The sequence below is a fragment of the Eublepharis macularius genome, chromosome 7, assembly GCF_028583425.1.
Source record: "Eublepharis macularius isolate TG4126 chromosome 7, MPM_Emac_v1.0, whole genome shotgun sequence".
In the NCBI taxonomy this organism is placed as follows: Eukaryota; Metazoa; Chordata; class Lepidosauria; order Squamata; family Eublepharidae; genus Eublepharis; species Eublepharis macularius.
Window position 1 is genome coordinate 45,433,531 of NC_072796.1, and position 24,459 is coordinate 45,457,989.

A 24,459-nucleotide genomic window follows, 5' to 3' on the forward strand; every position below is an offset into this window, starting at 1 on the left:
GAGGGGAGGGAGACGGGAAGGGCTGGCTGGTGGCGAAAGCGACGGCGAGTGGCTTGCTTGTTCCTCGGGGAGAAGCACGAGGGCAGCTGGGCTGTCGCCAAGGCAGGCTTTCCCCCGGTGCGAACAAGGCGAGAGCGGCGCCTTTCCGGCCGCAACTCGCGGCGGCGAGTGGATGACAGTGCACGGCACAAAGCGACGGCGAGAGCTCCGCTTACTCCCCCACTGGGTCAGTTGCGGCGACGTCTCGCCGGGGAAGGGGCTGAGCCGTTTGCGCGTGGAAGAGGGGGTTGCTTCTTGGAAGGGGGCTGGGGCTTGGCTTCATTGGAGGCAGGACCTGCCCACATCTGGGGAGGAAGACCCCAGAAAAGCGTGCCTCTGCGCTCTGGGCAAAGCGACTTTCCAGCATCCCTAGGAAGAATAGTATAATGTGTGAGCACTGAGACGGGAAGCCTTGGCCAGATCGCCTCCGCGTGGGATTTAGGGATCGGGGCTAGCCAGAAACACGCTTGAGTCCGACTCCTGCCACCTCTGATTTTCGAGAGATTAAGCATTTACTCTTGAGAGTTCTAGGAGTTTATTTATCCAAAGGATAAATAAAGGATTCGTTTCATTCCCTTTTGATAGTGTGCAATCTTACGAAGCCATGGGTGCATTCAGACGGAGCTCATGTATCAGCCCCCCATAAGTTTATTGCATAAGGATGTGATTGTCTAGTCTGTAACCATGGCCTTAAATCCAGTGGTGTAATCTCTTTACAGCAGTTTAGAAACCCCAGGAAGTGAATGGATTAATCCCCCGAGTAAGTGTATATTGTTTATATTTGTTTTTCAACTTTGTTTGAAATTTTGGGAACCCCAAGACTAGGATCTGAAGGCATGTGAAAAGTTGAACCTGGCCGAAATCTACACAGAGCCACCTTAATCCCTTTCCATGGGGTTATAAACAAAATGCAGATATCTTTTAAGGAGCAATCCTGGCCATCTGAATTTATCCTCTTTTCTGGTTCTTGGTGGTGGTGGGCTTATGGGCCACTTTAAATTTTGTTTGGAGTATTTTACTTATGAGCACACTCCATGCCGAACTTTTCAATTCTCAAGTTGTCCTTTTGGGTATCCATGCCGTTATATCATTTGTTGGATGCACTGATTGGAACACATCATTGACAAAAGGCCCATCTCCACATGAGGACCTGCTCTCCCTTGAAATGGTTCTTCCTTCAGCCTGCCTAGCATTCATTTTAGCAAGTCCTGCTTCAAAAGTCTCGATCCTACAACTTTAAACTTCAGAGGCAGTTGGTGTGCTGCTTCCAGTAAGTTTGTTAGAGTGTTGTTCTATGGAGACCATCAGAGCAGTGGGCTTGGAAGATCACTTTTCCTTGTTTTCATCATGCTTTTCTTTGTTTCTATCCTTACAGCTCTGTTTTGAAGGGCTTTGGACAGGTATTCATTCACCAGCTGAAAACTGGCGATTTGACTCCAAGGTGAGGCAAAACCTGCTCTTCCTGCTGTGTAAATCATCCCCACCAAAATTAATTAATCTTCCTTCCAGCATAATCACAGCCCATCCTCTTTGCATTTGTAGTTTGGGGGTGATGATATATGATGGAGTTGGAAGTCTGTAGCTATGTATGATAAAATTTGTTCAGTGTAAATTAATTCCCCAGTACAGTAAACAGATCTACACTGGGAATGAAACTATGCTGAATTATTTCATTTAATTCCAAGACAGTCACATAGTCGCTTGATAATAGAGAGAGGCGTTAATATGCGTTCATACAGACTGATTGTTCTCTAGAGGGGTTCACATCTTCCATAAGGATTGTGTCATCTACTTAAGTATGAATTAAGTATCTCTGTTTGCTGTATGTGGCATGGGAGTTCTTATCCAAAGCCTTCTTTATATGGGTGTGGCCTTCAACTCTGGGTGTAGCCTTCAGCTCTGAAACAACTGGTTATAGGCACCCTGTACAGGATTCAGTTTTCAGCATGAGGTGGCAAACTTTGGAAAAGTTTAGCAGTATGTATGCTGGATTATGAACATGGCTGTCGATCAGAAGACAACCATGCAGGCTTTTCAGGTGGTTAGAATTGTTCGAATGTTAGAATTGTTCTTTATTTTACCAAAAATATGAATCTATTACAAACAGGCTAAACCCTGCAACGCTATGCTGACCCTCAATCACCATGCAAGTCCTACATTAATAAATGAGAGCCTAAGGAGAGTGTAATATAAAGAACAGAAAGGTAGGGAGGAGTGAATGGCTCTTAATATAGCTCTGGAGACATCTGAATTGTTGCCAGTTTTTATCTTTTTAAAGGAGAGCTGCCATGGTGTCTTTATCATGGTATCATGTTTTGCAACTTGAGAATTCTTTTGGTTAAGCCTGCATTGCGCCTCTTCTGCCTTACTTCTAAACTTGTACATTGCAGATTTAGAGTTTTCTTCATGTCCAGCATATTTTCTTCCCATCCACCCCTTTGATTTTATTTTGAAGAGGTCTGAATAAAAATTGCTGGGGAATTTGACCGTTCTGCACACCGATACATGAAAAGTAGCAATAGAGGAATGATACTTGTATTAGGGCTTCAGATGTTTCCACTGAAGTTTGTAGACTACTGCTTCTTAGATTTATGTCCAATTTTTTATCTATTAATATTTTTATGTTTGTGCATGTGTCTAAGCTTCAGTTTCACTTTTAATTTGCATAGACATGTTTCCTTTTAAAGATCTCTTGGATTCCAGTCTGGAATTTCCATATAAAAGGTTGCCACTTTACTTGTAACTGGGGTGCCAGCCTCAAGGTGTTGTGTTTGTATGTCTGGAGATCTTCTGGAATTGCAGCTGATCTGCAGGCTACAAAGAGGAGTTCCCTTGAAGAAAAAAGCTGCTTTGCAGGGTGGACTCTGTGGCATTATACTATGCTGAGGTCCCTTCCCTTCCCCAAATCCCACCCTCTCCAGGATCTACCCTAAATCTCTAGAAATTTCCCAACCTAAAGTTGGTAATGCTACTTGTAATCTTTCAATAATTCATTATATGAAATATGTCATTAGCACCAATTGAAATTAGCAATCTTTTCCTGTTAGCTAAATCCTATAGGGTTGCCAACCCGAGGTGGGGAAATTCCTGTAGATTAATAGTAAACAGCAATAACAGCAATTCCAATTCATAAAAACTGCAGTACCAGGAACATTGACAAAAATGCAAATAAAAGTTCCTCTTCACCATGGTATGAGAAAACCACCATGGACAAAGTTCATGATGGCTAAAAAATTACAAAGAGGGTGCCCCGAAATCATCCTTTGGAATGGAATTCCATATAGGGCGAACCACAGAAAAGGACCTTGCTGTGTAAGTTCTGAAGAGAGGGGGGGTTCCTGGCTAACAGCCTCCAATGCTAGGAACTGGGAGCTGGGAATTAGGATATCTCCTGTTCTGGATGGAGTTGCATTCTCCCTAAAGAAGCAATTTTATAGTTCGAGAGTGCTGATGGATCTGGGCCTCCTGTTGGAAAAGTAGGTGGCAGCTGTGGCTAGGGGTGCTTTTTACCAGCTTCCCCTGCTGAGCCAGCTGCAACCATTCCTGGGTGGGAAAGATGTTGCCAATGTGGTGCATGCCCTGGTTACATCTAGATTAGATTACTGCAATGCACTCTTATGTGTCAGGCCTGGCTTGGGGAGTCTTTCAGACTCTCCACTTCATCAAATATGGTTGTATGAGTTAAAAGTCTTTATTAGATCTCCCTAGAAGTGCACTGGTAAATAGTGATTGCCTGGAATGCTGAAGCAAAGTCTTCCCCGAAAGATAATATCCCCAGTCCTCTTCCCCCCGGTCCAAACAAGTCAGTTGAAGTCAGTGAAAGTCCTGAAAAAGATACAAAGCTGAATTTCTCAAGGATGGTTCCTACACATTCCCAGCTGTACTGATAAGACCTCTTAGCAAAGCATGTCCAAGATACAGTGAAGGAAGAAAGCTACACTACAGGAATAAACACGCCCCCCCCCACCAGTAGATATGCATTTACAGATATGGCAGGCAGGCTGGCTTGCCCGCCTGATATTATGTGGGGCTGCCCTGCAAAACTTCAGAAGCTGCAATTGGCACCATATGCTGTGGCCAGAATGTAGATTGGAGTGGGTTGTTGGGACCGTATTGGTCTAGTCTTGTTCCATCTATACTGGTTCCCAGTTTGCTTCTAGGTTCAATTCAAGATTCTGATATTGGTATTTGAAAACCTACATGGCTTATACCTATTACATATACTCTTTCCACCATCTGAGGCTAGATGGGTGGCAACCTGAGAAAGGGCCTTCTTGGTTGAAACTTTGGAACTCTCTCCCCAGAGAGATTTGTCTGCCTCCCTCTATCATTGTCTTCCACCAGTAGGTGAAGACTTTTTTGATTTGTGTAACTGTTATTGGACTTCCTCCCTGGTTGTGTTGTGTTTGTATGTCTATATGTTTTAATTGAATTGTTTAAATATATATTTTAGATACTGCTTTAATGTTTGAAATGTTTTTAAATTTTTGATGTTTGCCACCTTGGAGGTCCCTGCTTGAGTAGAAAGATGGCATAGAAACATTTAATATAAAATAATCTTAACTGATGAGTATTTGACCTCTTTGACTTTTTTAATCTCAAGTCTGTTTTTCTCCAGTTCTTTCATCTATGCTTCTTTCCCCCTGTGTTTTGATATTCTTTGTTGCTAACTCAGCATTGCAATACATGTATTATATAACTGCAGAATGATTTTATATTTTATCAGCTTACTGGGAGACTTGAACAGGAAGTAGTTCACACTCCTTATTGGAACAAGCGCTACAGTGGGAAGGTGGGAGGAAATAATTTGTTAAAACAAACACATAGGCTTGCTGATGGAGCCCATGTAATAATTATTGGATTGCTGTTATTTCTGTGTGACAGTGTCTTCTAGGGGAATAGTCATTAATAGAATCATTGCTGGAATATGGTGCTTGGGATCGCACCGTACCAAGACTAGTATGTCTGTTTCTGCTAAATGTTTAAAATCAATATTGCCATGAGTGTACACCTCCTTCCCCCACTCCTTTCCATTTCCTGCTTCTGCTCCTGGCTACCTATACACAGACCTTCACCAGCCAAGAGAAACATCTAGAATACAACCAGGGGTTGATTGATTGGAGTGGGTAGGTCATTCTTTATTTTTCATTGAGTTTTTGCTATTATTATCTCATATTTCTGTGTACAGCAATCCAAGTCTTCTTTCTCTTTTTTTGTGTCCTGCCCTACTGCACTACACAATTCAGGAATGTTATCCATGGAAAACCTGGAGAACCCCCCCCCCCCGCCCCGTTTCTATAGTAAGGCTCTTTAGGTTTGAATTTGGGGGCAGTACTCTAAACCAAACACCCACTTGATTTTTGTCCTGCAGTACAATGTCTTCTGGAAGAGTCCGAACAAAGAAGAAAGCATCAACTTTGGATCAGTCTCTTGACAGCCTTCCTCTGAGGAGTTCAGGAAGGCAGGTAATTGAAACAAATTTAAGTATTAAATGAAAATGTGTGCCATGTATATACAATGGCCACTTGAGTTGCATCCAAAATACACGTAGGGAATCATCCTATGTAGAGTTACATCCTTCTGAGTCCATTGAAGTGTCCTTTTTAGGTGTAACATAATATACTGGTAGTATATTCGAATTTTTAAAAGTTCAGTCTAGAAGCTAATGAAGTGTTTGATTTGTGGTGATAGTTGTCAGAACCTTTGCATGTTTACTTGTATAGAAATCCCATGGAACTCGTTGAATTTTTGGCTTATAGTCTTAGTACCATTGAAATCAGTAGAACTAATTTGGTTTAAACTCTAATAATGTTGAATGGATTGCAGCCATTCTGCATCCAAGCTGTATCTTGTCTTTGGAGGAAACTAGGAAGCTAGGTATAACCCAGACTTTATGCTGTTATTTTTGTACATTTCAGTATGAACCATGCATGTACATAGCATATGATTTTTTTTTAAGTTTATTTTTAAAAAAATTCTCCATCCCAAGCTACCTACAGGAGTAGTTTGGGGGTAGAATACTGTCTCCCTATATGATAAAGATGAATGCAACTGCTTTCCTCCACTACTGCATCACAACCTAACATATAAAGATTGTAGATCTCTAGTGCTGCTGTGAGTTCTTTAGTCATGCTGCTGTTTTCTGTTAGGTAAGGAAGAAGGCTGCAGCAGATACAGCAGAGGATGATGAAGATGCTTCAGAGAAAAAGTATCGGAAGTGTGAAAAGGCGGGGTGTACAGCAACATGTCCTGTTTGCTTTGCAAGTGCAGCGGAAAGGTTTGGGTTACTCTTGCCACCTTTTCTCACCCTCCAATAAAGTGGTTTCCTTTCTAGTTTATCGCTGGAGAAATTCTGGAGATGGTGTTTTATCAATATCTATGAACTTGGGCTAAGGGGAATTCCCTGCTGGTTGGGGCACAAGTAGTTTTTAATATGTTGTTTTATTAAATCATTTTATACTGTTACCTGCTTTGGGTCCTGAAATGCCCAGGAGAAAGGTATGTATATAAATATTTTTTTTAAAAAATGTATGTCGGAAGAGTTAAGAGACTGAATCATGGTGTCAGTCTCCTGATGGGCTGCCATCTAGTCCTGCATCCTGTTTCCCACAGCACACTAGATGCCCCACAAGGCCCTTAAGTAAGGGTCAGAACTTCTCCTACTGTTGTGCCCCAGCAGCTGGCATTCAGAGGTATACTGCCTCTGAACATGAAGGTCCTTTTTAGTCATCATGGATCTGTCCTCCATGAACTGGTCTTAAATTTCCTTTTAAAGCCACAAATGTTAGTGACCAGCACCATATCCAACAATGGTGAGTTCCACAGGTTAACTATGCTGTCTTCTCTCTCCTCTTTCTCTCTCTCTGCGTGTGTGTGTGTGTGTGTGTGTGTGAGAGAGAGAGAGAGAGAGAGAAGTAGTTCTTTCTTTTGTCTGTCATAAATCTCAACTTCATTGGGTAGACTCAAACTGTAGTATTCTAGGTCAGAGAGAAAGTTTTCTCTATTCATTTTCATGTTACCATTTTACAAACATCTGTCATGTCTCTGCTTAGTTGTCTTTTTTCTAAAGTGAAAATCATCAGACACTTCAGCCTTTTTTTGGAAGATAGTCGCTTCAATTTCCTGAATATTTTGTTTGCCCCTTTCTACAACTTTTTAAAAACTTTTTGCAAAAGTTTGTTAAAAATAACCAGCATTCAGTGTATACTCTATGCTAAAAAAGAGAGGGAAAAGCTTGATTCTGTGAGAAGTATAGATTATGCAAATTAGTCCTATTTGTATCTTCTGTGCATTGACACTTGCTTTGCATAATATCTTCCATTTGAGGAAGTGGAAAGTAGAATTTTGTCCCTAAACACTAGGAATATTGAGATCTTTGATTTCAGTCAGCATTGCCTGAGCTCTTTCAAATAAATCTTTACAATTGTGAAGATTAGAAACTTTCTCCCTTTTGAAATGGAAGCTGAGTTCTGCATCCAGTATCACATTTTAAAAAAGTTTTCTGCACTTGCAAGATATTTTCGGTGTACTTGTATATCTTTGGGCATACAGATCATGATGCATTGAGGCTTGGGAACAAAAACAGTACTCTTGCATATATTGCTATGTAATCACTCGTCTCAGGATTTGGAGCGGGAGCTGGAGTTGTGGGAAGAAACAGACTGGAGGGAATGCTGAAAAATCAGGCTGCTTGTTATAAGCTGTTGGCAACTGCACTCTGTCTAACCTTCATTAAAGAATGCCTTTGTTCAAGCTATTGTGGAACCCTTCCATTATTAGACAGCACTTAATTGCTTGAAACAGCCACAACACTGGAGTGGCATAGTTACTCAAAGTATACACATACATGTATACTCTCACAGAGGACAATAGTATATCCTCAAACATTATGGATAAGAAACAGAACGTGCAGCCTCAGAACAAGGCGACTGAAAAACTGGACAAGGGATTCAAGCTGAGAAAGCCTCTTTTGCTTAATGGGCAGGCCTTGTCACAAAGAAAACAGTTTTTCCATCAACAGTTTCTCCTCCGTGGTTCTCCATTGACCAGTTCCTGAGGGAAAGAAGTCCAGAAATGTAATTTGCCTGTTATCAAAGTAAATGGATCTGGACACTTTTAAAATATTGAGTCAAATAAAGTGGTATATAATATGCAAGTAGAAATACAAATGTTACTGGAGCATTGGAAAAAAACTTTGGTTTGGGGGTCTGTTCGTAGTGCTAGGAGCCTTCTCCTGATGCAAGGGGTTCTTTCACCAAGAAACTCTGTTATCAGAGGAAGGCTCTTTGTACCAGGGAACATACCACTATTAATGGATCAGATCTGCGGGATCTATTCCATCCTTTCGAGATACCAGATGTTCCTCTGTTTAATGTGGGGTACAATCTACAAAAGTGGAGGCACAGCATAGACAGTTTACAAAAAAGGCACCTAAATCTGTTACATTTAGTTTTTTATGTTTCAGGTGTGCTAAAAATGGCTATACATCAAGATGGTATCATCTCTCCTGTGGGGAACATTTCTGCAATGAATGTTTTGATCATTATTATAGAAGGTAACCTTAAACCTTCTGAAGTAATAGCTTGTGTTTGTGGTTTAATCCTGATCTGTTTAAAGCAGGAAGAGACATAAGACTTTTCTGTTTAATGAAAATACTTTGCTATTCCTACTTGACTTCATTTTGAAATATGACTTAAAATAACAATGCTGCATTAACAGTGGTATATGAAGTGCATGTTTTCCTGGACTGAATCTACTGAAACTTGCCAATAATGGGTTGGATCTCACAGAATTACGCTGTGTTGCTGTTTCTGGGGGGTTCCTTCTGTCAGCAGAAATGCTCCATGGGATTAAAGCCATTGGATAGAAATCAACACTGGTGCATTTTTGTAAAAGATGCCATAATAAAAATATAACTAAGCTGTTTGTAAATCAACAACATGAAAAAACAAATGTTTAATATTAGTAATATGTATATTCTTTGCTACTTATCTATTGGACACTTGTAACAAGATAGCAGGTGAGTATCCTTACAGCCAGGATGCTTTTAACTGGCCTTGGTACCATTTTGAACTATTAGATGAAATTACAAAATGTTGTTGACTAGAAAACATGCAACATCAATCAGGATCTTGGTTTCTTCTCAAAGCACAAGCTGTTTAGTAAAAACCAAGTTGGTATGGATTGTAGGAATTCCAGCAGTGAAACTCTCATGTACGTAATGGTCTCCGTAATCAGAGAATCAAACAAATGCATTTCTGCATTCATCTGAGGATGAGAATGCATTATTGCTGCTTGTGGAATTCTGAGTTGGCACAGTTATCAGATGAAACAATAGTATTTTCAAGTTCTGTGCTTGCTTAGAAAAATCAATCCTGTTGCCTTTCATGCCTGATTTTTGTTCTTAGCATTTCATGTCTGTAATACATTTTAAATTTTTTTTAAAAACCCACTGAATTGGACCTTCCTTTTATTTACCAATGACAGTGTCATTTCTTTCAGTCATAAAGATGGCTATGAAAAATACACTGCCTGGAAACGGATTTGGACCAGTAATGGAAAAAGTGAGCCCAGTCCCAAAGCGTTTATGGCTGATCAGCAGCTCCCTTATTGGGTAAGGGCTTTACTCATAAAGATATATCACTGTGAAGTAGTGCATGTACATTTCTGAAAAATTCTGTGTTAACCATTTTTGAAGGAAATAGATGTTGGTCTTAAGGAGAATATCCAACAGGAAATTAGGAATAGTTTGGGGTGCATTTAATGCTTGATGGTAATTTCTTTGAATTGGCATTCTCCATGTAACCATGAATTCAAAGTCCAGTGGACGTAGAAGGATATAACTCTGCTTAAGATTGCACTGTAACCTCTTTATAAGTCTTTATTACGGTTTTGTGATTTCAGTCACCAGACTTATTTGAGGCTTAGGTGGTGGATAGAACTTGCAACTACGTCTCTCTGCTCATGGGTTATTCCAGTGAGTGGGATGGGCACATTTTAAATCTCCCTCATTCCCCTCCTGCTTTCAATACAGGGATGTCGAGTCCAGCAATATCTTTGAATTGAAATTCCTCAATTTAATTAGAAAGAGTCACCATAGTCAATATTATTACTTCAGACTACAGTAAAAATGGACAATGAGATTGCACTTACTTCCATTATAACAGTAGGGAATGTTGAAAAATGGAAAAGGAGAAAGCAAAACCATGTGATCCTTTGTGATATGCACACATTCAGTTTTCTGTGAAATAACAAGAAAGTGATTTCTTCTTCATGGATAGGTCTGAAGATAGTGCAGATAGCATTAGCTTTTTGGAATCTGATGTGTTATAGTTAAGTCATGACAGCTAGGTTTGATGGAAAGCGTTAAGAGGAATTTGTCCTTCTAGCCACTACACGTGTCTCTTAAAGGAGGTATGCCTCAAATTTTGAGAGCTGTCTCTCTGAGTATTTTATTATTTGTGTATCTTTTCTGCTGCTTGATATGATTTTTTTTTTAAAAAAAAACAAGCACAGGTTATCACTTCTTTGATTGTATTTCTAGGTACAGTGCACAAAACCAGATTGTGGAAAATGGCGCCAGCTGACAAAGGAAATTCAGCTTACCTCCCAAATAGCCAGAACGTATCGTTGTGGCATGAAACTGAACAATTCCGTCAAGGTATCTTCTACTCTCAGACCTATTAAAAATGCCAGTGGCTTTCCTGTTGCTAGGAAACTGATATTTTCCTCAGTCCTAAACATTTGCACTGGTGTTTACCTCTAAAAAAACTTATTACATTATATTTCTGTCAGTATCTGTAATAATTAACAATATGTTTTAAACAGATTGTGGTGATATAGTTGTTCATTCACCCCAGCTTTATAAGCTACTTTAGCCCTGGCTGTTTTTCAGGAACATCTGGTGCTGATTGCTGAAAATCTTTGTGTGTTGTGCGACTGTCATTGTTAGTGCTTTTGTTGCATTTTAAAGAGGAGCTTGACTACTGAAGTTGATCTTCTGGCTGGAAGGGCTCCTGTCTCCTGTTTGAAACAGAACTCTCTTTAATTTGCAGATCTTCTTGTGGTCCTTGCAAATTATTTTTAAATGGTTGATTTTCCTTCTGACCTTATCTAAACGCAAGCTTCCTGAAGCAAGATTAAAAAACAGTAACCAGGGCCAGACAGCATGTGCTCTGTGTGTGTGTGTGTGTGTGTGAGTGTGAAGGTGTGGTTTTTACTTGAGCCATCCATTACAGCTTCATAGCCAGCTGTTTCCCTTCCCAGTAAGGATTCCAGACACGTTTATGAGGTTAAACCTGCATCAAAAAAAGCAGTTGCAAGGAGGGAGCTGAGGTGAAAACTGAGACTCTCTTCTCTGTGCTACTGTTCTTCAAATTGCTGTTTCCCAAAGCTGCTTTTCCTTAGAAGAAGCAGCTGCCAGAACCATTTTGGGTCAGACCAGTGGTCCATCTAAGCCAGCATCCTGTTTACTAGTCAGTTGCCACCGAAGCCCACAAGCAGGTCCCTCTGGCAACAATTCTTATCTGCTGACAGCTCTCCAGCACTTGATAGTCAGTGGCATTCTGCCATTGGGTTGTATTTGTGCATAATGCGTTGTCTGGCCCAGCATTTTTTTATTTACAGTATTTTATGCCATTGGACCAGAATTCTTTTCTTTACAAATGTCCTGTGACTTTGTACAGATCTGTTCTTTGACAGCTTCATTTTTTCCAGGTGGAAGGCTCAGATCAGTGCTCCATGCCTGAGGATCTGGTAAGCCTTATGTGGCAAAACTTGTGTTTGTGAGGATGGATCAAAATGGAAAAATGACACAGACTGAATGTTACCTTGATCTAAATATTCTGTAATGAACAAATAATTAGTGTAGTCCTGACTTGGCACTGGAAATTTCTTGGAAGTTCCTAGGGAAAAGATCCAGTTCTGAAGCTAATATGCCTATTATAGATAACATTTTGACTGGAATGGGCTGTGGGGAACAATATCACTCCAGTTTTGGCCCATCTACACTGGCTCCCAAAATGTTTCCAGGCATGATTCAGGGTGCTAGAGTTGACCTTTAAAGTTCTACATGGCTTGGGGCCAGGGTATCTGAAGGACCACCAAATCACTTATGAACCTATCTGACAACTATGATCATCTTTGTGTGCCCCACCTTCTGATATTAAGCAGGTGGCAACCTCAGAGAGGGCATTCTCAATCATGGCACCAAAACTTAGGAACTCTTTCCCAGGGCAAGTTCCCTTCTGTCTTTTAACAGGGGATGAGGGTGTTTTAGTTTCATGTGATGTGATCCCTCCTTCCTGTCCTATGTGTTAATTGTTGTTTTTATGGTTTTTGTATGTGCATTTAGCTTGGTTTTAATTGTTTTAATGATTTTTTTTTGGTTTTAACAGTTTTAAAGACATGTTTTAATTATTTTTAAAAAATCTGTTAGCAGCATTGGTGGCCCTGATAGGGCAGAAAGGCAGGGTATAAACTTTGTAAATAAATAAAATAACACGACTGTACCACACCAGATTGAAGAGAAATGGGATATATGTGGATGTGGCTACTAGTATTCTTCTGTATTTACACTGAGCTTTTATGATGTTTTCCTTTAAAAGCAAAACAAACAGCCCTGATGGTTGTCATAGTAAAATCTCACCTCTCAGACTTGTTGCATTTAGGATTACTATATATCTGGAATGCTCTTGGAGCAAAGGATGGCTGAGAAATGGTCAGCTATTACCATCCTTGATTTTCCTACTCAAACAGGTCAGGTGCCATAGTATGGCTTAAGAGCATTTCCACACACTGCAGTTAGCTGTCCTGTAATAAGAAAATGTCTTTTCCTTGGAACACCTCTAGGAAGTATCTTGTATGAATCTGTCTCTTAATCCAATACTTTTATGATCTGAAATGATAGACTGATGAGAGAGAACATGTGAGAATATTGCATATTACTTATATTCTCCATCTACCTCTGCTCTTTCCTAGAGAGTTGCTGAAGTTTCAGATTCCTGGTGGTACTCCATGCTCATTCTTCCTCCTTTACTGAAGGACAGTGTGGCAGCACCTTTGTTGTCTGCATACTACCCTGACTGTGTGGGCATGAGCCCATCTTGCACCAGCACTCACCGGTCGCTCGGTGAATCCAATGCAGTAAAAATGGAGCACTTGAAGACTCCACCTACTATAGCAGGTAAAGCTTCTCCCACTTGCAGTTTTATGCTCCCTCATAGTTGTGAGTTAAACATGACAACCACATGGACAATACTTACATAGTTATATATTCCATGCAAGGCTGCTGCCTGGTTTTAAAAGGCATTTTCCTTTTGTGAAGCCATTGACAATAAAGCATTTAAACTGCCTGTTAATCTTGCATATGAAGGCCAAGGCATGCAGAAACCAGCCTTTTAAATGTGCTGAGCCATGAGTGAGATCTTCCTCACTCATGCAGCTTTGGTTCCTTTTAAGTTGGGCTTATTCTTGTTTCAATATTATGCAATAGTAGCATAGCAGTCTTGGAGCACCTTGATAACAAAATTGCATCTCATGTGAAAACTCTAGCAATTGTCATCCCATTGCATATTTCACCAGCTAAATGAATTACGTACTGAGTTTCATAAAGCTGGTTTCAAGGATGAGTTTGGGGCATGCTGATGGCCTGTGTTTCCACAGCTTGTTGCCTTCATTTTGTTCGCTCCCTTCTTGTATGCTTGTGTCAGCGCCAACTCTATGTTGTTGTGATATAATTGTTGACAAGAGCAAGAAGGGCTTTGAAGCCAAATGATGGGGAAAAGAGTGGGAAGCAACAAAAGCACAAAAGTTTCATTCGCCTTGGTGTATAGATTACTGCTGTATAGCCAGATGGTTGGATCCAAAGGTGATGTTCAGCCAGCAAGGCGGCACTTCTACTGGTGGAGAAGTAGGGGTGATTCTTTTTTGCGTCTCCCTCTCATACTTCAGACTCCCATTATGTACCCCCGCACTGTTCATGAGGATCCCCACATGTCACACCTTTATTAAAAAACAGTAAAATATTCTGGTGGAGGTGTTGGGTAAAACTAATTCTGTATTTTACTCTGTTACTTTTCAGGAATGAACAAGTATTTCCAGCCTTTTTATCAACCCAATGAATGTGGGAAAGCACTGTGTGTAAGGCCTGATGTAATGGAACTAGATGAACTCTATGAGTTTCCGGAATATTCAAGAGACCCCACCATGTACCTGGCTCTGAGAAACCTCATTCTGGCTCTGTGGTACACAAACTGCAAAGTAAGCAAAACTGAAAGTTTGGAACACTATGAACAGTTGCTTGTTGTCTCTTCTCTCTTTTATCCTGCCTATCTCAAATATATTTTGGTAGACAATGACATAAAGCATTGGGCACATGGACCAACTTTTCAGCAGAAGGGACAGCATGCTCAAAGAATGTGTGTTTCCTTGTATTTGAGGTAGTGTCCAGAAAATCTTTCCTGTATTCTTTGGTGCACTATCCAGATGAAAATATGCCTGGCCAAGAAGTTGACAGGGAAAAGCCAGTGTTGGGAAGCAATGCCCTTGGTGTATATCCCTAATTCCTTGCAAGGAGGGAGAGGATTAAAACACTCAGGAAACATGAGGAAAGAAAATCCAAGGAATAGTGAGGGTTAGTCAAGGGACAGTAGAGCTTTCTACATTGTATTTAGCAGGTGAAACTGGGTGGGTAATTTGCTGCCTCCCTCCCAGTAGTCTACCTGAAGGGAGTCTTGTCAGAGTCCCCTCAGAAACAAGGTCATTCCAGCCTTGGGACAAGCATATGTAAATATATTCTGCTGATGAGATAACTACCTTTTTTTGAGGGAGCTCTGAGAGGTGGCAAGGCGTACACATCCTTTGAGATGTGTACGTTTAATTTACTCAGAGGAGTCTTTCAGATATATGTCAGATATTTTTAGAGAAATTTTGTGCCATACAAAATGGCTTGCTGACAAAACATAAGCGGTGACTATGAAATTATTTATAACAATGTACTTTACCCATAATTCATGAGTTTTAGTGAAATGGTAAGTAGCTAAACCTCATCATCTGAAGGACCAGTATGTTACATGCTTTGAGAAGGGCCGAATTCTTGTCTCTTGAGTGGGTTTTGCCTTTTCTGTTTCCCCAACATATAGGAACCTCTCACATCTCAGAAATGTACTCATTTCATCATTGTTCGAGGTCTTGTGCGTATTCGTTGTGTACGGGAGACAGAGCGGATACTTCAATTTATGACCAGGAAAGGTCTGATTAATACAGGGATTTTGTCTGTTAATCCTGACCAACCTCTGCTTCCCAAAGACTATCACAATGTGAGTATTTTAAGATTCAACATAAAATACACCAGATGCAGACAAATTCTGATGGATTGAGGAGAGAGGGAAGTAAAGTGAAAGAGACTTTCTTTGTGACTAAGGAATAAAATGGGGGTTGGTCATCAGTACAATGGCCTCAAAAGTGGGACAAGCTCTTAAAACTGGAAGGCAATTGGTAGAAAAAAGTGAGGGGGTGCATCATACTGTACTCATCAAATCTGTTCAGATCAGATAATAATTTACTATTTTGGCTTTTCCCCCCTTGCCCTCTCTTGACCATGATGCTTCTTTTAAGCCTAGAAAACCCAGTATGTATAAAAACCCAGTTATTCTCTTTTGGCAGGAATCTACTTAGGGCCATTGGCAGCTAGCAGCACCACTCATCTTTATAGCACAAGTTGGGGAAAGACTGCAGCTCATAGCATTTTTTCATACAGAAGGTCCCAGGTTCAATTCCTGCTGTTTCCAGTTAAAAAAATCTGGTAGCAGGTAGTATGAAAAAAACTCTCCCTGGGTCTCTGGAGTGCTGCTTTAAGTCCAACTAGACATTATTGACTTTAATAGATTCAGTGTAATAATAATAATAACCGTGTACTTATATACCACTCTTCTGGACAGATTAATGCCACACTCAGAGCAGTTAACAAAGTCAGTGTCATTATTATCCCCACAATAAAGCTAGGGCCGAGAGGAGTGGCTTACCCAAGGACACCTGCAGAATTCATAGTAGTAGTGGGAGTCGAACCAGCAGAGTGCTGGTTTGGAGCCCAGCCGCTTAACCCCTATGTTATAGCAGCTTCCTATGTCTTACTCCAAAACAAATCCTTTTTGATGCACTACTTTAAAAAACCATTAAAGAATAACAATTTTACTTTCACACCTACCTATATAATGATGATTATTCAATAATCCTCTTTCAAAACCAGATCAGTACATAGTTTACTATTGGGAATAGTGTCCAGGTTTATTTTCATCCATGAAAAAATTCCTGTGTATTGTTTTTAACTTTTGTTTAGTTGTGCCAACAATATTGGCAGTGGAACACATAGGAGCAGAATTTTCTTTGTGCAATGAGCTAACTTGTGCATAGACCTGTCAGATATTCTTACTAGTGTCCTTTCTTTTTCTTAAAGAAATCTGTAATTGTGGTTGGGGCTGGTCCAGCTGGTTTAGCAGCTGCAAGGCAACTTCACAATTTTGGAATCAAGGTAAGACTTGTTCATTTTTTTAAAAAAAATTGTAATTTGATACTTCTTACCATTCTCCAGTCTGTTCAAGGTGAGCGTCTGCACCTAAGCCCAGAGCGCCCTATTTAAGGTCCAGGAGGTATGATGCCCTATTGCAGGGATAAGAAAACTAACAGTGGTGGTGACTGAAGAACCAATCTCAGGTATCTTCAGTTAAAAGCTTCAGGTAGAAGGTGATGCAAAAGACCTGAGACCCTGGAGAGCTGCTGCCAGTCAGAGTAGACAATACTGACCTTGATAAACAAATGGTCTGACACAGTTTAAGACTGTTTCATGTGTTCATGAGACATGGAAGTTCTTATGTAAAATTGGTTTTGGTGCATGGCATGCTATGGACTGTCCACAGTTCGGGTAGATCCTGAAAATCTGGTTTATCACTCTCTCTCTTTTTTTTTTTACAAGAACTCAGTGGCAATGTGTGGCTCTGAATTTATCCCAGGTTTCAGTTATTAAAGTTCTCTCAGAAGTTGGGTTAACAACCAATGATAAGACAGTTGAAGGCTATGTTGCTGTTGATAAAGCTACCTTTTATAGTTTCTTTTCTTACCACTTCTGTTTGTGTATTTCAGGTGCTTGTACTTGAAGCAAAGGAAAGAATCGGAGGGCGAGTGTGGGATGACAAGACTTTCAAGGGAATCACTGTGGGGAAAGGAGCACAGATCGTTAATGGCTGTGTCAACAATCCAGTAGCACTTATGTGTGAGCAAGTGGGTTTGCATTTTTACTGATGAAACACTGCAGTTACAAAGCATATATTTTAATATGACCCATGCAAACATAGTTTAGAGGGATGTTTTTCGGCCAGTGGTCCGCTGGTGATCCTGTTGGGTGTGGGTCTGAGGTACCTGGGTTAAGTTGCAAATGAAATTGTGGATACATTGAGTGGCTTTGGGGAAAGTAGTTCCTCAGTCCCATTTTCCCATATGTGAAAGAGTAATAGTAAGAATCTACCTTACAGGGTCGGAATGCCAGGAAAGTTGGTTACCTACAATTGTTAGGATCATGAAATTCTACAAATTTATTTTAAAATGTTCTGTTCTTACCATTGCTTTGATTTGATATGATTAATTCCCAGACATGTGATGTTGCCTCCCAACTTCATGGACATTTGTGATATTTTGCTGTAGACTATGTAATAGCCTTCGTAGAGCATTAGTACTTTATTATTCATAAATTTTTGTTATAAATGAAATAGTTCTGATCCCCCTACATGCAAATGTCTCAGTGTTGACTTTCAGCTTTTGTTTGAATTTTATTCCACTCTGTTTTTTTAAATTCAGAGTTCTATGGAAGTATTTTTAAAAGTCGGCTGCAACAATATAAAGACACTCTCGATTCTCCCTCCTCCCTCCTCTTTTAAACCCTTTTCTTTTCAAGCTGGGCATTAAGATGCATAAACTTGGAGAGAAGTGCGATTTGATTCAGGAAGGTGGGAGGATAACTGACCCTGCCATAGATAAGCGCATGGACTTCCATTTCAATGCCATCCTTGATGTTGTAGCTGATTGGAGAAAAGATAAAAATCAGCATCAAGATGTTCCTCTTGGAGGTAAGAAGAAACAACTGAAGACTTTAAAAAGTTAGTAGGAACAAAGGATGTACTGCTCTGGAAACAATACCAGAAATTAGTACCAACTTGCTTCGATATTTATTGATTTTTTTAAAAAATGAACTTCAGTGCACGCACTGCACTTCTCTGGAAGTAGGAAAAACTGCTTCCATACAATAGGGACCTGCTGGGGCAGCATTCTATTGGGCACTATGCATTACCAATGGAAGCAAATCACCTGTTGGCACACAGAAAAAAATTGATAACATGCACAGGTTTCTCTACATCCTCGTCAATGTGTCGACATCCTGGATAAAATACACCAGGCACTCCTCCTGCACAATGTTATTGAAATATATAGGAAGTGGGTGAGACTATAGATGTGTTCTGCAATGTCGATATATTGCAAAGAGGAAGAGTCGGCTTCAAAAATTTAGAGTGGTTATTTTTCCTCCAGCTTTAGATTTGGCTCTTTATCTTCCATTTGCTTGAGAGATTCTCTGAAAATACTGCAATCAGAGTAAATGACAGCTGCAGTGTTTAATTGATTTAAATGAATAGGTCAGGCAGTGGCTCAGTGGCAGAGTATGTTCTTTACATACAGAAGGTCCCAGGTCCAATCCCTGGCACCAGGGATCAGATAGTAGATGATATGAAAGACCTCAGCCTGAGACCCTGGAGAACTGCTGCCAGTAAGAGTAGGTAGTACTTACCTTGATAAGACTATGGTGTGATTCGGTATAAGTCAGCTTCATGTGTTCAATTTTTTTTTAAAGTGCCTTGACAGAAAACTTTTTAAAAAGTTCTTAACTATTTTCAGAGCTATGTCCTTTGTCTAAAATCAAATAGTGCTTTTTTACATACTGTTATTTGATTCATGCATTTATACAGTTGTCATACAATTGATCAAGATTTTTTTGAGTGAGAGACCTAGACTAAATCATGCCAAAAATGCTGCACTATCAGTCATACACTTACTTGCAGTGGTTCTCTCTCTGTCGCTCACAAATAGCAGCATTTGCAGTTGCCATCAATTAGAAAAGTCACATTTCTGTCTATTCTTGACATAGGCCTATACCTCAGAGAGGCTTGCATCTTACTCATTCCTCCAATGGAGGCAGTTTCAAAGTGGGAGCCACCTGCCAGCCCCCCTGGATAAGGGCCTTGTCCACTTTCCTAAAACATAGGGCAAGTGCCACACTGGAAAACAGTGCTCAGAAGAGCCACAGTTGACTCATGAGCCACTGTATATCAATGATAGTATATTCTGAGCATAGGCAATGGGGACTTTATGCAAAGCATGCTGATCCTTGAAAATAAAGGGAATTCATATTTGGTTTGCAAGGTTGACCATAGAGGCTCCTTTTTTAGCAGCTTAGTCCAGTAATTTGTGAGAAGCTTTTCTGTACAGTAAGCACAATCCAGCAAACATTAAGCACTTTATAGTCCCATGATTTCAGTGGAAGAATATTTAAGCATAAAGCTTAACTCTGTCATTGAAATCAATGAGACTAAAGCACTTTGTGTGGCAACGTTGTGCCCACCAATATATTTAATACTCACCGTGGCAGATCTGTAGATACTTTAACTAAGAGATTGGAACCATGAACAGATAAGACTAATCTTTCTACAAACCTGGAAAAGGCCCCAGTTTTTCAGAAAAATCTGAAATCTTAAAAAGAAAGTTTAGAGTTTAGAATCAAAGCCTATAGCTTTAAGAAATGAATGCTCTCTCAGTAGTTTCTCCTAGGCAACTACAATAGTATTTCCAACTTTCAGGCCTTGGTTTCTATCAGTAAAATGCGGGGAGAGAGAGAAGGCTGTTCCAGGGCTGTTTCGGAGGGAGGATTCATCAGGACTAAGCCTGGCAGCAACCACCAGGATCCTTTTCGGACTGGGGCTTCAAAGCATTTCAGTATCTGTTCTGCTTCCCATGTTTGCAGGAGTTTCACGTTTGCAAGAGAGTCATGGGACGCAGTACTGATATTTGTCCGTGGTATCCCCAATTTCCCCCCCTGTGGACATACGGTGATTTTATTTTGAAGCTGCTGCCGAGTCGCATCTGGCCTGATTAATGTCAGTGCAAACTCTATACTCCCCTTCAATGTTCCCTCTAAGCTTTGCAGTGTTGTGAGCTAAAAATCTACTTTGAGCTGAAACAACAACTTTCATTAAAGTTTTGAGTGCACCTCCTTAAAAAAAAATTACAATCAAATTGTTTTGATTACAATCAAAACAATTTAACAATAAAAGCCTTTAGGTGAAAGGGCCACAAAAATCAGAGTATACTTCTGTATAAAAATGGATATGTCAATGCTGATTACAAAGGGGTAGTTGTATTAGTCTGTTGCTGCAAAATAAAACAGACACACAATGGCACCTTAAAGACTAGCATGTTTATTTCAAGATGAGCTTTTTTGAGTCAGTGCTTACTTCTTCAGCTTCCTTCTGCGCCAAGACCAAGTTAAATGACACCTTCACCATGGTGGCGGCTGAGGCGCTACCTCCTCTCCTCCACTCTCTGGGGCTTTGCCTAGCAATTTCAGGCTGCATGGATCAGGCCAGACCCGATCGCTCAGCTCTGCTCTGTTCCCCAGCTAGAGAGCCAGCAGTGGCTGGAGGCGCTCTCTGGCACCACCCTGGGGGCCAAGCCAGCCACAGCCAGGAAGGGAGGAGAGAAGTGGGATGAGGCTCCATCCCTGCTCCATCCCTATAGGGCCCACCTGCAGATGCTGGCTGAGTGGGAGGGCGGGGCCACCTGAGGGTTAGTATCTGTGAGCTACATCTGAGAAGCTGTGAGCGGAGGAGTCAGAATCTGTGAGCGATTGCTCATGTGCTCACATTAGCGGGAACACTGCTCCCCTTCTACTTCTCTTCTTCCCCCTCTCCTTTTCCCTGGGAGCTGATTGGTCTGTGTGGAATAAACCACTCCCACCCTCCTCAGCTCTCTGAACACCTTTTTGCCATTTTTATCAGTAAAGCAAGGTAAGGGTCATAAGGCTGCTTCTCTGTTGGCTTCCTTCCTCCTGGGTATGCACACACTCTTTTTTTTCTTTTCAAAGCCAGGGACGATTCCTAACATTGCTGCTTATTCCCTGCTGGCTTTAAAAGCCAGGAAAGGCTTAAATGGCTGCTTTTCTCTTCCTCCCTCAGGCTATGCACACACACACACTCTTTTTTTTCAAAGGCAAGAATGGGTTGTAACATTGTAACATTACTACACATTCATCCTGGCTTTAAAAGCAAAGAGAGGATTATATGACTGCTTTTCCTTCCCTTCCAGGCATGTTTTGGGCTTTGCCAAAGAGAAAAAAAACCCAAGCGTTTTGTACAGCCATTTGGAAACAAAGCAGCAGGGAAGTTGCTTGGAGGGAATGAAGCAGCAGCATTTTAACCCTTTCCTGGCTTGGCTTTAAACAAAATAAATGAGAGTAGAACAAGCATGAAAAGTATGTTTTCCCCCAGAACTCCAGCACCAATTGCCTCTCCAGTGGGCAGGGGACAGTCCAATCAGCAAATACAGGGGAGTGGGGGATTGGTTCCAACATTGCAACGTTACTATGCCTGCTCAAAGTAAAACAAAAAAAAATGGATGTGAACTGCAAAGCCCCCAAAGCCTGAAACTGTACCGAGGCTTCAAAACCCATCTAAAATGAACAAAAAGACACTAAATCGAAATTGCCTGGGACAGTATGGAACATGGGGGTGCCATGTCGAAGCCATTGCAATTGCAGCAAATGCTGAGCAAGTGTGAAGAAGGGCCTATGTGATTTGATATCATGCCACATGACTACCCAGGACTGGCTGCTTGCTACTGATCAACAGCAGCCACTGCACAAATGCCAGTGAGGTGTAGTGGTTAGACATTCACCTTAAGATCTGGAAGACACAAATTCAGATTCCCACTCTGCTGTTGAAGCTCACTGTGTGACCTTTGACCCATCACAATATTCTTAGTATAATCTACCTCACAGTGTCCTCATGAAAATAAAATGCAAGATCAGAGAATGCTGTAAGCTGCTTTGGTTCCATGTTGGGGAGAAAAGTCGGGTAAAAATGAAGTAAATAAATAATAAATATTGCCAAGGATGGGGGGAGGGGCAGATTGGTTGGTGGCTGGAGAAGGAGAGAAAGAAGGGAAAGCTGAGGATATGGGGGCTGCTAAGAGAATGGGGGGGAGGAAATAGCATGGGGAGAGGATATAGGGGAAAGTGAGGTGTCCTCTACATATCCTTATGAGTTTCCCACCATGCAATTGGGCCCAGTGGCCAGCATTACACATCTTGTCCATAGTTTTCCTGGATAAAGGCTGCCAGGGGAGTCAAGGAAAGAAAAACAGAGGGGCAGATAATGGTAGGTTGGCTGGTGAGTGGGAAGGAGAGAAGGAAGCTGGAAAAGGCGTGAGGCTATGGGAGGTTTCAGGGAAGAGAGAGAGGAAATAGGGAGGGGAAATGAAATACTGCCACCCTACCACAAGACCACTTGTAATATTCTAAGAATCTGCATGGAGAAAGGTGCTCAGTTCTGGTAAAGCCTCATTTTAATAGGTTCTAAGAAAAATGGAAATTATTGCTAACCATGGAATATTTTCTCACCTTGCAGATAAAATCCAAGAGATCTATAAAGTTTTCATTCAGGAATCTGGTATCCAGTTCAGTGAACTAGAGGAAAAAGTCCTGCAGTTTCACCTCAGTAACCTTGAATATGCCTGTGGCAGCAAGCTTCATGAAGTGAGTATGGAAAGCATGTGTATACCAGATTATCTGGACAGTTAGAAGAATGCGTATATTCTCAAATACCATATTTAAAAGGTTCAGATCAGATATATCCATATTAATTGTGGACTTTTTTTGGGCGATGGTAGCCTTTTGTGGCCTCTGCCCTTGGGCTGGGGAAAAACGTGGCATGTTTTTGTAGGAATACCTGAACTAGCTTCACACAACTATTAAATTATTGTGTAGCGATCATTCCCAAAGTCCAACCTATCCTTCAGAGTTCTGAACTCGTCCTTGTTGATTCAAGCCTTATGCAGATCCTAGTCCAGCCTCTACAATATGCTAGATTTTTGCTCTGAAATGCTGCTAGTCAGCTGTGAGAAATTAACACAGTGAGTGTTCCAAAGCAGCAAAGATCTGGGCCATGAACTAGAAAAGATGCTACAGCTGTGACTCCAATATAAACACCTCTCACCTGCATCCTTTCCAAAAGAAGGCTGGCGCATAGCCTGCATCCTTAAGAACTCAGAGGCGAGGAAATATATATCAGTATGGTTTAGTTTCTAAAAGCCTACTTTCCTATGCTTAAGAATTGTTACATGACTAATTGTGGATCACATCCCTCTCACTTTGATTATGTCAACTTCCAGCCTCAATCCACGAACCGAAGATAGGTATAAGGGCACCATCGAATATGGGGGAAAATATCTTAAATTAAGATGGGATGATAAAATGAGGAAATATATGCAAGAGCTTCTTAATCAAGAAACTATTATAAAATTGGCAAGGGAAATCATCACATCAGACAAAGGGGATGAGACTATTAAATTATATGAGGTCCTCATTCACCATTTACATCCCCCATTAGAAGGGCATCCAACTGATCCAAAGAGCAAATCTGGGGTAAAGACAAATGGTTGGTTTGATAGGGAGTGCATACTGGCAAGGAAGGAGCTCGGTAGTACGTATCTGACATACAGATCCGACCCAGGTACTGCAAATAAAGAACAGTTAAAGTCACAGAAAGCCAAATATAAAAAGCTAATTAATAGGAAAAAGAACGAGGCAAGGGACCTGGCTTGGATACAATTGGGGCAGGCAGTAAGGCTAAAAAACTCCTCGCTCTTTTGGAGGATGGTGGCCAACTGTTCTGATAGAACTCCTTCCCAGGTCTCTAATGCTGTTATGCCGGAGGCCTGGAAAAACCATTATAAAGAACTATATGGAACAGCTGAGGAGCCAGCGCCTTTGCTGGAGAATTTAGAAGATTTATCAGAATGGCCACCTGTTAAGCCTTCGGAAGTAAAATCTCTAATTGAAACCTTGAAATCAAAAAAGGCTCCTGGACTTGATTTAATACCGGCCGAGCTGATTAAAGAAAATAGAGATTGGTGGGCTCCACTGATCGCCAAATTGTTTACAGAAATAGACAGGACAGCAAGAATTCCTACAGGATGGAATACAGGAGTTATAGTTCCTAATTTTTAAGAAAGGCAACAAAAGTGACCCAAATAACTACAGACCTATCAGCCTCCTAAGTATAATAAGTAAGTTGTATGCTAGTCACCTGAAAGGAAAACTCTGGGAGT

At 40.9% G+C, this 24,459-nt stretch overlaps 1 protein-coding gene across 2 annotated transcripts in view; it reads left to right on the forward strand.

Annotated features, from left to right (window-relative positions):
- The first annotated feature begins 19 nt into the window (after window positions 1–19).
- The window catches only part of KDM1B (lysine demethylase 1B), a 35,529-nt gene continuing 11,089 nt past the window's right edge, over window positions 20–24,459 (forward strand). Inside the window, exons 1-16 of one of the 2 annotated variants that reach the window (XM_054985653.1) lie at window positions 20–226; window positions 759–799; window positions 1,415–1,480; window positions 5,411–5,504; window positions 6,189–6,316; window positions 8,504–8,593; window positions 9,541–9,652; window positions 10,583–10,699; window positions 11,755–11,793; window positions 13,018–13,222; window positions 14,120–14,298; window positions 15,180–15,356; window positions 16,493–16,567; window positions 17,176–17,313; window positions 17,984–18,155; window positions 22,758–22,885. In XM_054985653.1, coding sequence (XP_054841628.1) covers window positions 5,415–5,504; window positions 6,189–6,316; window positions 8,504–8,593; window positions 9,541–9,652; window positions 10,583–10,699; window positions 11,755–11,793; window positions 13,018–13,222; window positions 14,120–14,298; window positions 15,180–15,356; window positions 16,493–16,567; window positions 17,176–17,313; window positions 17,984–18,155; window positions 22,758–22,885 — 1,650 coding nt within the window. In that variant the 5' untranslated portion in view covers window positions 20–226; window positions 759–799; window positions 1,415–1,480; window positions 5,411–5,414. The remainder of the gene's footprint in view (window positions 227–758; window positions 800–1,414; window positions 1,481–5,410; window positions 5,505–6,188; window positions 6,317–8,503; window positions 8,594–9,540; window positions 9,653–10,582; window positions 10,700–11,754; window positions 11,794–13,017; window positions 13,223–14,119; window positions 14,299–15,179; window positions 15,357–16,492; window positions 16,568–17,175; window positions 17,314–17,983; window positions 18,156–22,757; window positions 22,886–24,459) is intronic. The other variant, XM_054985652.1, reaches the window with a different exon arrangement.